At 40.7% G+C, this 14,107-nt stretch overlaps 1 protein-coding gene across 2 annotated transcripts in view; it reads right to left on the bottom strand.

Moving 5' to 3' along the window:
* Positions 1 to 14,107, bottom strand: part of rec8b (REC8 meiotic recombination protein b) — a 45,329-nt gene that overhangs the window by 12,653 nt on the left and 18,569 nt on the right. The window contains exons 6-11 of one of the 2 annotated variants that reach the window (XM_068217116.2): positions 9,487 to 9,544; positions 9,336 to 9,403; positions 8,965 to 9,046; positions 5,195 to 5,273; positions 1,257 to 1,410; positions 963 to 1,103 (exon numbers count right to left, since the gene is read on the bottom strand). In XM_068217116.2, the coding sequence (XP_068073217.1) occupies positions 963 to 1,103; positions 1,257 to 1,410; positions 5,195 to 5,273; positions 8,965 to 9,046; positions 9,336 to 9,403; positions 9,487 to 9,544 (582 nt within the window). 2 annotated transcript variants of the gene reach the window in all.

Genomic DNA, 14,107 nt, shown 5'->3' with positions numbered 1-14,107 from the left:
TCTACTCATCCAACACCTAGATCCATCCACATGGATGACGTGACAGCAGCCCTATTGCGCCAGACTGCACACCACACACCAGCTGATTGGTGGGGAGGAGACAGAGTGATGAAGCCAATCATGATATGGGGATGGTTAGGAGGCCATGATGGACAGAGGCCAGGGGGGTAAATGTGGCTAGGATGCAGGGGTTAAACCCCTACTCTTTTTCAAAGAAAATCCTGGAATTTTTTTAAAGAGTGTCAGGACCTCGGTTTAGCATCTCAGCCGAAAGACAACGCTCACTGAGCAGTGTAGAGTCCCCACCACTATACTGGGGCATTAGGATCCACACAGACCACAGGCAGCAACCTAGCTTTACCATGTGGTCTCCCATCTAGATACAGACCGGGCACAGCGCTGCTTCAGTGGGCGACCATGTGAGAGTTGCAGAGAGCTAGCAGCAAATTTATTTGCACAATATTACAGTTTTTGCTGTATTTCAAAGAAATTTAATTCAGCAAACACAGTAAAATGTTCCTTAATCATTAAAATATATATTGTAATTTGCAATTTGATTATTTAGTTATTCAATTAATAAATTATTGCTGTTTTCTAACTGTTTTTGAAAAAAATGTAATTATATTTTTACATAAATTGCACAATATTACCGCGTTTGCTGTATTTGCTTTCAAAAACAGTAAAAAAACTTTTACAATTTGAATGGCAAAACAGTAAAATATTTCTTAATCATGAAAACTATATATGCTGCAACTTGATAATTTAGTTACCAGATTAATATTTAGATTTTGCTTTTGGTTGATAAAAGATTTGTGTCTCATGCTGTTATTTGACAATTGAGAAGAATCAAGAATTGTTTTTGTAATTACACCCTGATTCCCTGAACCTTCATAGAATCAAATCAGGAGTTGTCAAAGGATTCCCAGCATTAGTGATTAGATTATCTATCACAGGCCTCCCACCAGAGATTGAGTTTCAGTCAGAGGGTTGTTGATTTGTTGTCGCATTGCATCCTGGGAAATCTGTGTGTTTTGGTCGGCGAAAATCAGTTGCCTTTTGCGACCTCGTCTCTTCAGAGGCACAGATTGCTCGGCTGTGAGAGTCTGAAATAGAGGGAAAAATGAGATTGAAGAGCAAGAGGTTATCGAAACACCAGTGCATTGTTGTGGATTCAGGCCAATGTAACTTCACGCTTCACAACACATATGGATTATGTAACACTTGAGTATAATGGGCAAGGTAATACAGACACCAACCTCACTGGACTCCATCTCCACATCTCTCTCGCTGGCGTCCGTGGTTGTTGTCATAGTGATTGGGGGAGGCGTCATCTCTAAAGCGACTCGGTCTAAGGTGACCTCTGTAAAACGTCCATTACCTTCATCCATAAGGCACTCGCTGTTCTTCAGTCTGTGAACATACATTCAGAGATGATTGAAAGCTTTGAGAGCTACATTCAACACAAGCAGCCATTCCAGGCAAGCAGAGGTCAAGCAGACCCTTTATTTCAGACTTTTTAGGTCAAGGACATTTGGCCCAACAACTGTCACTGTCTATGCAAACTGATGTTATGTTAGGTCTCAAACCCAAACCAAGAGTCTGTTTGACCATTTGATTTTGACTTTCGTGACAGGTCTGTACTATACAGAAATCAAAAACACTTTACATTAAGGATGTATTAGTTAATCAGGGTATATACAGGAATCAGAGAGTGAATTTCAATAGCTTTTAAGACTTTAAGGGTGTTTTCACTCCTAGACTTTTGTTTCGAAACCTGTCACATTTGCCCAGTTTTAGCATGGTTCGTTTGGCATATGTGAATCAACCGATCGCGCTTGGATCCGCGCCAAAACAATCGCTCTGAGATCGCCTGAATGAGGTGGTCTCGGCTCGATTGAAACAAACTCTGGAGCGGATCGATTGTAGTGAGAAAGCAATACGATCAGAGCCCGGTAATATAACAGTGTTTTATGGATATGTAATAGGCATCCGGCTAAATAAAGAAAGAATTATGCGTAGGGCGGGAGGTCATTTAACAGACATCCCAAGTCTCCCGGAAGTTTCGGGAGTCTCACGCAAATGCACAGAGACTCCCGGATGCCCGTCAATGATTGATAATCTCCTAGAAATTGCGCGTCTCCCTCACGGTCCTCAAATACGTTGTACACCCTTCTCACCCCTCCCCTCCACATCCCTCCTCGCTCTTCAGACACATCGTGCTCATCTTGTCAAACACCACCAAACCACCACCCCCCTGACAGCTGAGCGGGACTATAAACCGTGAAACTCAAACACAACCTGTGGTCTGTGTGGATCCTAATGCCCCAGTATAGTGGTGGGGACTCTACACTGCTCAGTGAGCGTTGTCTTTCGGCTGAGATGCTAAACCGAGGTCCTGACACTCTTTAAAAAATTCCAGAATTTTCTTTGAAAAAGAGTAGGGGTTTAACCCCTGCATCCTGGCCACATTTACCCCCCTGGCCTCTGTCCATCATGGCCTCCTAACCATCCCCATATCATGATTGGCTTCATCACTCTGTCTCCTCTCCACCAATGTGAGTTGAGTTTACTCACAAGTGACTTGTTTTAGCTCTTTTGGTCTGTTTAGAAACTTTGCCGTGTGAAAGCGAACCAAACCCAAGAGCAAAGAGCAACAATAATGTAACAATTTTAATCCCTGTTTCGGAACAACTGAATCTATTCACATGTGTGAAAGCACCCTAAGACTCTTTACATACATTTTAAGACCTCATTGCCACTTTAGGTTTCAACTGGCAACATTCAACTGGCAACATTAGTTCATTTATTCATTTTCTTGTCAGCTTAGTTCCTTTATTAATCCAGGGTCGCCACAGCGGAATGAACCGCCAACTTATCCAGCAAGTTTTTACGCAGCGGATACCCTTCCAGCCGCAACCCATCTCTGGGAAACATCCACACATACACTCATACACTACCGACAATTTAGCCTACCCAATTCACCTGTACCGCATGTCTTTCGACTGTGGGGAAAACCGGAGCACCCAGAGGAAACCCACGGGAGCGCAGGGAGAACATGCAAACTCCACACAGAAACGCCAACTGAGACGAGGATCGTACCAGCGACCTTCTTGATGTGAGGCGAACGTGCTATCCACTGCGCCACTGCCTCGCCCGTAACATTAGAGTGTATTTACTAAATACTAATTGTGAGAATTCTAAACTAAAATTTAAAACATTAAATGCATATAATTGTTAATCCAGATAGAACAGCAGGAATAATGGTGCTGCCTTGGTTACTGCAGTAAACAAATCAGTCAAATCTAGCAGGATGTTATTGATTTAATAAAATACACGCATCCCAATATTTGCAGATTAAATCCACGTAAACTTTAGTATACAACTATACATTGCAAAATAAAAAACAATACAAAATTTAATACAAATTGAAATAGCATTTAAGGCTTATACATTATTATCTTTTAAAGGCCTTACATTTCTCTAATATGACTTTTAATGCTTTTTAAGACCCTGCAGATACCCTGTTAATGTTAGTTAATGCATTGAATAACATGAACAAACAATCAACAATACATTTACTACAGTATTTGTTTATGTTAATTAATGTTAGCTAATGAAAATACAGTTGGTATGTTAAGTCATGGTGCATTAACTAATGATAGCAAGCATGAATTTGCATGTTAATAATGCATTAGTAAATGCTGACCTATGATTAGGCCCACACGGAATCTGCGCGGGCAGAAATCAGTCGATTTCCGCAAATTTTTAGGCCATCATTGAGTCTATTTATTTGTGGAAATGTGTGTAAATTAATATTTATTCAGTTTTAAAATTATTTTCATGAATATTTTTGACTAATATGAAAAAAAAAATGGTTTATTTATAATGCAGTTTGTAAAGTCATATTTTCTGTAATTTATAAGATCTATTCTTGATGATGGGGCTACAGTTTTGATGTCTTACAAAAGCACTCTAGGTGTAAGAACGGTGCAAATCAAAGTATTTTCTCAGAGAGTGAAAACAAACACTTCAGTGCATCAGATCTTATCAGTGAGGGGAAGTGACATAATTTCCTGTATGTTACATACAGTAGTTGTGAAAGATTAATTTATCAGTTTAAATATATAAAGTATGGTACGGTAACAGTATAGATTTATGGACACCCATTTTTAAAAGACTAAATATATTTTTAAATAATTTAATGCTGTACAACGTGAAAAAAATATTATTTGGGGTTTTTAAATAATAAGAAATTGAATATTGCCAATAGAAAAGTAAAAAAAACACATTTTAAATACACAATAATACACAGAAAAAAACCTATACCGAGTAATATGTACAAAAAATTATGATTTTTAGCTATACAATCTTGTAAAAACCACCTGTAGAAACACACGTCTCTCAAACAAACAAACAAACAAACAAACAAACAAACAAACAAACAAAAACAAAACTCCCCCTTACTCTAGCACCTAATTCTCTAAGCACTACAGTTCCTTTGTATAATTAGCACTTCTTCTGTGTATTGCCTCTTCTGGTTAAATCGCTGAATGCCTCTTCAATTGAGAAGAGTCTGCAGACCTGGAGCAGTTGCAATTTGAGCTGCATGCAATAAAGCAATTTGAGCTTGCATCATAAAGTCTGCATCCAGATACTATTGCTTCAAGTCACTTTGGACAAAAGCATCTGCTAAATTACTAAATGTAAATCTAAATTTCACAGGAAGTCTCATCTTTCACTTTTCATAACAACCTAGTTCACACATTGGCAACAATAAAGCAAGCAATAAATAAAATATTCTTACATAGCTCATTATATTTGATCATTTAGGTTACAACATGTGATACAAATGCAAATCCAAATTCACTTGCTGGGTCTTTTTTCCTTATATAGTAAACTATATGACATTAATATGTAAACTACAATAATTCCTGCAAACTTCCATAATATCTACAGTAATACTCTCAGTTGCTGTAGAAACTGTTGCCATTGAGCTTAAGTTATTACCATTTAGTAGATGTATGAGATATTGACTATACTGTCTGAACAAGCAGGTCTTTCCAAATTAGAGCTCAGACATTTAAACAAAAGAACAGATTTGACATGCAAATCAGATGGGGGTGCAGTGTGACAAAAAAAATCTGGTTCTTGCTTCCTAAACTTTCTCTCTCTATATTCCTCAAGTGTTACTCACTGTTCTATAGAGACCATTGCAGGATCGAGACTTCCTGATTTCTCTGCATCTGCCACCCTTTCTCTTTCTTTATCTTCATCTGAAGAAGGACACAGAATTAAAAACATAGTTGAAAACATAAACTAAGCAATATATTATCCATTTTGGAAAAATGTAAAAATATAAATCAATCATTCATTCCTTTTCCTTTTGGTTTAGTCCCTTTATTAATCTGGGGCGCCACAGCAAAATGAACCGCCAACTTATCCAGCATATGTTTTACCCATAGGATGCTCTTCCATCTGCAACCCAACACTGGGAAATACCCATACACTCTTGCATTCATGCACATACAATACGGTCAATTTAGATAATTCAATTCACCTATGACTTTGGACTATGGAGGAAACCAGTGCACCCAGAGGAAGGGCATGCAAACAAGGGGAGAACATACAAACTCCACACAGAAATGCCAACTTACCCAGTTGCTAGAACCAGTAACGTTCTTGCTGTGAGGCGATTGTGCTAACCACTACACCACTGTGACGCCCAATATAAATAATATGTAACTTTATTTTCAACAACATATGTTTATATCTTTCACATTTATAAATTTGAATATTTTACATTTCAGATTTCTTAAAATCTCTGTATCTCAAACTTTTTGAAAATGCACATCTGAAATAGTAAAGTAAAATATCTAATGTATGGCATCTTTAAGGTTTAAAATATCACCAAGACCACATTTATTTTTTAAAAATACAGTAAAACAGCAATATTGTGAAATAACATTTAAATAAATAAATGTTAATTTAGTACATTTTAATACATGTTTGTGATGGCTTACGACATATGAGTACATTTTAGACTTTATTCTAGACTTCATTGGCCACTAATGGTAGAGTTAGATTAAAAATAGATGGAATTGTGTATGTAAATTGTACAGTGAAAAGTGTAAATTAAAAAATATATATTTTTATCCATTTCCCATGGAATATAGACAATATAGTTGAATGCATTTGAACAAAACCATTTTACTAAACAGTTATGTTCATTAAAATAAGAATCCTTAGGAATAGAAAGATAAAACACTTAGGGCCCTATCATACACCCGGCGCAATGTGGCGCAAGGCGCAAGGCGCAGCGCAATAGTCTTTTGCTAGTTTCAGCTTGGCGTAAGAGTCGTTTTGAGTCGTTGCGTTACGCTGTTTAAATAGCAAATGCATTAGCGCTCATATGAGTGCCCATAGGCGTTCTGGTCTAAAAAGGAAGGCATTCTGAGGCGCACTGCTGGAGCGTTGCTATTTTGAGAAACTAAAATAGATTTTTCATTAGACCAAAACAAACCCGGTCTAAACTCCGGCGCAGAGTTGCGCCTCGCTAACACACTGCTTAATATGCAAAAGAGAGCAACATGCAAATATCTTTACATATGAAAAAAAAAATGTATATTAAGGATATATATAGGATATAATAAGAATAGATATAGGATATAAATATAAAGGATTAAAATATTACAAAACATATTATTTTCTAGCCTACATAAATATGAAAAATCACTGCTTTTATGTCTTCTTCATCTTGGGAGGCTTTTCAGTTCATTCATAACAATTTGCTTTTGTATAATGTTATTATTATTAGCAGTATTATTTATTATATCCATATTTATATTTGTTTTATTAAAAACAAGCTTAGATTTGCCCACCTGTCAGGTTTTAGACTATATGGGGCACAGTATGTGTTTTAGGATATAACTCCTTGTGTGTTTTTGAGCACACTACGTTATTATTATTGTTCATTTATTCGTTTGCTGGAAATTAGAACTGAATTTAGAAATAGTTTTGAAACGAATACGTGCGCTTAACAAATGCAATTAATTGTTTATAGACTAATTGATGTCTGTGCGTAATGGTTTCCCTATCCAAGAGCGAAAGTGAAAGTAGATCCATTATCTCTCATTCTCACGCAGTAGATGCTCTGTTTAACAGTTTTCTGTTAAAAAAACTGTTAACTGTTTGCTAGTGAAATGCTCAGTTTTTCCACTTAGACTTACTTTACGTCCTGTAAATAGCGAATGCGCTTTTGGCACGACGCAGCTGGCTCTTAAAGGGAATGGGAGATGAGACTCTAATTGGTTTATTCTCAAAACACACCTATAACTCATTAAGAAAATAAACTCAACCCTTTTAGACCAGGCATGCGCCACGGCGCAAAGCAGATTTTCCCATCCTTAAATCAGCAAAAATGCGTTCTGACACGCCCTGAAAGTGTTTGCGCCTTGCGTTTTTCGCTATGCGCATGGACCTTCAAAATAGAGCCCTTAAATTCAAGTGAGGAGTTGCAAAAAAAAAAAAAGACAAACTACCAAATTTCAACTAAATTTAAGATTTTTTTTTTATGGTTCTCTTGAATTTTTCGCTTTATTAAAAAACTTTCATATCTTTCCCTAATATATTTTTTGGGGAGTTCTTATTATTGCAATGTGATGTTATTATTTTGTCACATTAGTTTTAACTTTCGGACGGTAAGGTGGCTCAGTGGTTTGCACTGTCACGTCAGAGCAAGAATGCCGCTGATTCGAGCCCTGGCTGAATCAGTTGGCACTTCTTCCTCCGAGTACTCCAGACTACAGAACTACACAGTCCAAAAACATGCAGTATAGGTGAATTGAATAAGCTAAATTTGCCATAGTGTATTGTGTGAATGTGAGAGTCTATGGGTGTCTCCTAGAGCTTGGTTATGGCTGGAAGGACATCCTCTGTGTAAAACATACAGTGCTCAGCATAATTGAGTAATACCCCATTTTGAAAATATATATTTTTATCCACATCTCAGTGAACATAGGCAATGTATTTTGGTGCATTTAAACAAAACATTTATTAAACAAATATATTTATCAAAATAATATTTTAGTCATTAAACATATTTAGAAATAGAAAGATAATGCAATTAAATTCAAGCCAAATATTGCAAAAAAAAAAAAAAAAACCTACAAAATTTCAACTAAATTTTTTTTTTGCTTCTCTTGATTTATCATCTTTTTTTTTAATATAATAATATTTAATAAATATATAATATATTTTCTATAACATATAAATTTGGGTGTACTAGTTTCATGACCATTATCGTAAGTTATTTTGTAAGATAAGCTAAATATTTGGCTTCAGTTCTGAGTAATCTAATGTATATGCACAAATATAATTTTGTATAGCTTCCTATAAAAAAAAAATATTTAAAATATAGATTTGTGGGGGGTGTACTTAAATATGCTGTGCAGTGTATGCTGGAATAGTTGGTGGTTTATTCGGTGTGGTGACCCTTGATAAATAAAGGGACTAAGCCAAAGGAAAATAAATGAATGAATAAATAGTTCCACCTTTGGCTTTGGCACTGACTAATATAATGTACATACACAAATATCCTAATTTACAGCATCTTATAAAAGTATTCCTTTAAAAGAGAGGTCTGTAAGATGTATACTCATTAATGCCGGGTACTGTATGTTACATACAATTTTGTGTATATTAAATTTTAAAACCTATCTGAAAAATATTCACTGCATGTACAGTATTTATCATCCGAAATATTGAGTTAACACACAAGATGTGTGGGATGTGTAAGATTGCTCCAAATTATGTGGAAATCTGTGAAGTGCTCTGAAGGCTTCAGTGGACAAAGATTGTGTGTGGGCCTGTGAATGGTTAATAATGAAACATTAACTTGTGTTAAATCAGATCAATTTCAATTTAAGTGTCTATCTATCAGTCTGTCCATTTCTCTAAAGATCTCACCCTCAAGATGGAACTGATCTTGCTGTTCCATGAGCAAGTCGATCTCATGAGCTGTGGCTTCAGGCAACTCTGCCCCACCAAACTATAATATAATCAGGAAAACAGCATATGAAGCGTGTGGTACAGTAAACACAGAAAAAAGGAACGAATAATATAATCTGGTGTTATTCGTGACTAAGCTTCATGTGGGCAGATGATCTGTTTTAGTCTAAAAATTCACAAAAAGCTTATGAATTTTGTGAGGGCAAATGGCACTGAAGGGGTGTCATGCATTTGGTGTGAGAAAAAGGCTGTTGACACAGACTTAAAAATATTTGTGTGTGTTTTCTATTGCCAGTATGGAGGAGTGTGATGCATGTAGTCAAAATCACCTCAGCTGCTAGAACAGGCACCAACTCTGCGTCTTTGATTGTGATTGTTTCAGGAGAAGCAACAAGCCCTTTAAAAGAAAAAAGCAGAGAGATGAGGTGAAAACCACAAAGAGCAAAAATTTCAGTTAGTTTTACTATTTCAAAATCTCACCTTTAGGTGATGTAATTTCCTTTGTGTGTGTCAGAGGAGATGATGCACTCATAAACTGCTGGAACAAAATATAATAAATTCATGGTTCAGGTTATAATTCAGTTAGCTTTTTACAATTATTTTGTGTTAATATGTGCAATTACTAATAATGTTATATGGTGTATATATAGAGAGCAAGGATAATTTATATATACAATATTTGCTATTACTGCGAGGCATTGACACAGTAGGAAGTGCTGTCGCCTCACAGCAAGAAGGTCGCTGGTTCGAGCCTCAGCTGGGTCAATTGGCGTTACTGTGTGGAGTTTGCATGTTCTCCCTGAGTTCACATGGGTTTCCTCTGGGTGCTCCGGTTTCCCCCACAGTCCAGAGACATGCAGTATAGGTGAATTGGGTAGGCTAAATTGTCTGTAGTGTATGAGTGTGTGGATGTTTTCCAGAGATGGGTTGTGGCTGGAAGGTCATCCGCTGCATAAAACGTGCTGGATAAGTTGGCGGTTCATTCCGCTGTGGCCACCCTGAATTAATAAACAATCTCATGGACAACAAGCAATCCGGCTTTAAGAAAGGCCACTCAACTGAGACTGCCCTACTCTCGGTCGTGGAGGATCTCAGACTGGCTAAAGCAGACTCTAAATCATCAGTCCTCATTTTGCTGGACTTGTCAGCTGCTTTTGACACGTTCAACCACCAGATCCTGCTATCTACGCTTGAGTCACTGGGCGTTGCGGGCACTGTTATACAATAGTTCAGATCTTACCTCACTGACAGGTCATTCAGGGTGTCTTGGAGGGGAGAGGTGTCCAACCCACAGCATCTAAACACTGGGGTACCTCAAGGCTCTGTTCTCGGGCCACTTCTCTTCTCCATCTACACATCATCTCTAGGACCAGTCATCCAGAGACATGGATTTTCCTACCACTGCTATGCTGATGATACCCAGCTATACCTCTCTTTTCATCCTGATGATCCCTCAGTTCCAGCTCGCATCTCACCCTGCCTGTTGGATATTTCACACTGGATGAAAGATCATCATCTTCAGCTGAACCTCGCAAAAACGGAAATGCTTGTAGTTTCTGCCAACCCAACTCTACACAATAACTTTTCAATCCAGATGGATGGGGCAACCATTACTGCATCCAAAATGGTGAAAAGCCTTGGAGTAACGATTGATGACCAACTAAACTTCTCTGACCACATTTCTAGAACTGCTCGATCGTGCAGATTCGCACTCTATAACATCAGAAAGATCCGACCCTTCTTATCTGAACATGCAGCTCAACTCCTTGTTCAAGCTCTTGTTCTCTCCAAACTGGATTACTGCAACTCTCTACTAGCTGGGCTTCCAGCTAACTCTATCAAGCCTCTTCAACTGTTCCAGAATGGAGCAGCACGAGTGGTCTTCAATGAACCTAAACGAGCACATGTCACTCCGCTGCTAGTCCGTTTGCACTGGCTGCCAGTTGCTGCTCGCATCAAATTCAAAGCTCTGATGTTTGCCTACAAAGTGACTTCTGGCCTTGCTCCTTCTTATCTGCTCTCGCTTCTGCAGATCTATGTGCCCTCCAGAAACTTGCGTTCTGTGAATGAACGTCGCCTCGTGGTTCCATCCCAAAGAGGGAAGAAATCACTTTCGCTCACGCTCAATCTGCCCAGTTGGTGGAATGAACTCCCTAACTGCATCAGAACAGCAGAGTCACTCGCTACTTTCAAGAAACAACTAAAAACTCAACTATTTAGTCTCCACTACACTTCCTAATCTGCAATTGCCTCTCTGAATATCACACTAATTGTACCAAAAAAATAAAAATAAAATAAAAATAAAAAAGTAAAAAATACTAATACTACTAATACTTCCCTTCTTAGACTTTACAGACCTGAAACTTGCCTATAGCACTTATTCATTGTTGCTCTTGGTTGTGTAAATTGCTTCCTTGTCCTCATTTGTAAGTCGCTTTGGATAAAAGCGTCTGCTAAATGACTAAATGTAAATGTAAATGTAAATAAAGGGACTAAGCCGAAAATAAAATAAATGAATGAAGAAATATTTGCTATTACATTTTTCTTCTAAAGAAACGTTCGAGGTTACTAAAGTAACCCTTCGTTCCCCGAGGAGGGGAACGGAAGCACTATAAGTGGATTTGATTGTAAAATCCACGCATTGGGAGGTTCGGTTCAGAAGCTACTCGTCTGAAAGAGTATTGAACGGGCCAATTAAGAATGAATTGGCAGCGCAAGCCTGCGCAGGTGAGCAGCATAAGCAATCAACTGAGTATATAAGCTCACCTGGCGCCAGCAGACGCTATCCTTTTTAAGCTGAAGAGACTTTCAACAGCTAAGGGACAGTCATTATGGCGACGGAGTATAGTGCTTCCGTTCCCCTCCTCGGGGAACGAAGGGTTACTTTAGTAACCTCGAACGTTCCCCTTCGGGGGGAACTTCAGCACTATAAGTGGATTTGATTGTAAAATCCACGCATTGGGAGCCCATTGAAAGCGCCATAATGACTGCACCTTACCAACACCCCCGATGAGGAGATAGTCAAGCAAGCGTGACGCACCCACATCATGGGGGGCGCGGTCCTCCAACGTGTCCCTGGCCCTAATTTATCCTACTTCAACAGAAGTTTTACGGATTTATATATATTTTTTGGGAAGTCGTGAGCATCTAGATAATTCTAGGAAAATACGACAGTACGTTGGGAAGCGTGCAATCCCGATAGGGAGGACGCTGCGGAGGCTATCCGTTACCCAAGGGGGGATAGATGGCAGAATTTACATATGGACTAGCCCTAAAAAGGGGGAGTACGCATAGCAAAAGAGTGGTTAGCGGGGAGGGAAGACACGGGTCCGCCCAGGGGGGGGGACTTAACCGTGGCTGAATAAGCATATGGGATCGCCTAGTGGGGACCACGCATAGCAGGCACCTTTACCCAAAACGCGGGCTGACCAGTGGGCAGACCTACAACGTAGTGGGCCAGCAAGTGACTCCTCCGCTGAGTCAGTGCTGGGGGCCACGGAGGAATCTGCAGGGCTCACCTGACGGGGAACTTACTGACAGATAAAAAGGCGCACGTATCTCCGTGTTAGGGAAAATGGCGCAGCAAGCGTGTTTCAACACCCTACCGAATTGTTTCCTCAATCACCAAGGGTTACCTAATACCCTTGAGGAAACCGGCTCCACTCGCAGATTGTAAAACCTTGCAAATGTGTTGGGTGTCACCCAGCCCGCAGCTCTACAGATGTCTGTTAGAGGGGCGCCGCGTGCGCGCGCTCGAGAGGATGCGAAGCTCCGAGTGGAGTGCGCACGCGCTCTCGGGGGACGCGGCTCATCTCGGCTCTGATAGTGAAAGAAAGGCATCCACAATCTAGTGGGAACTTATTTCGGTACGGCACTTCCCTGCTGCCGACCGCTATAACAGACGAAGTCACTGTCACTGACCGAAAAATGCCTCCGGGTCCCCGACCCTCTAATCGATATCAACGCGACCAGCAGAGCTGTCTTCAGGGACAGAAATATACTGAGTCGAGGATCGAAGGGATCTGACGCGGCTTGTGTAGCGAGGGCGAGATCCTAAGAGGGCATGAGAGGGGGCGGGGTGGATTAATTCGCTTAACGCCCCTGAGGAACCGGATGATGAGGTTATGCGTTCCCACGGTGCTGCCAGCCACCGCGTTATGAGAGCGGAGATGGCAGCCACGTAACCTTGAGTGTGGAGGGCGACAGCCTGCTCTCCAACTTCTCTCGGCGTAAAGAAAGCACAACGCTGATCTGGCAAATTACGGGGGTCTTCTCAGCGAGAGACACACCATTCAGTGAATAGACTTCACGTCAGGGCATAGGCGCGCTCGGGGAGGGGGCTCTAGCCCGAGTGACGGTATTAGCCACCGCAATCGGAGGTTACCTAAGTCTTCCTCGCGTTAAAAATCTCCAAAGATCGGCGAGGGTGCCAGGTGGTGCCCTGTCCCTGAGAGAGTAGGTGCTCTCTCGAAGGGACTGCCAGGGGAGGGCTATCGCGAGGGAGAGCTCTGACATCCAGGTCCGGTTGAGCCAGAGGGGCGCAACCAGTAACCTGTTCCTCGTCCTCCCTGACCTTGCACAGTAACTGCGCGAGCAGGCTCACTGGGGGAAACGCGTATTGCGCGTGCCCCGAGGCCAGCTGTAAGCCAGTGCATCCGTGCCGAGAGCACTCGGTCAGGGAAAGAACAACTGGCAATGAGTGATCTCGGGGGAAGCAACAGATCGATCTGGGCTTCCCCGAATCACGCCCATATCAGCTGAACAGACTCGGGGTGGAGTCTCCATTCTCCAGGACGCAAGGCTGCTGTGAGAGCGCATCGGCTGCACGGTTGAGCTTGCCTGAATATGAATGGCGTGCAGCGATTTCAGCCGCGGATGACTCCAGAGGAGCAGACGGCGGGCGAGCTGAGACATGCGGCGAGAGCGCATACCCCCTATACGGCTGATATACGCCACCGCCACCGTACTGTCCGTCCTGACCAGCACGTGTTGCCGCTCCAACACCGGAAAAAAACGGTGGAGAGCGAGGAACACTGCCAACAGCTCCAGGCGATATGCCAATGCAACTGGGTACCTTTCCACAGGTCCGCAGCCGCATGCC

This window comes from Danio rerio, chromosome 24, assembly GCF_049306965.1.
Source record: "Danio rerio strain Tuebingen ecotype United States chromosome 24, GRCz12tu, whole genome shotgun sequence".
NCBI classification, from domain to species: domain Eukaryota; kingdom Metazoa; phylum Chordata; class Actinopteri; order Cypriniformes; family Danionidae; genus Danio; species Danio rerio.
This window is presented reverse-complemented; position numbering and strand designations above follow the sequence as displayed.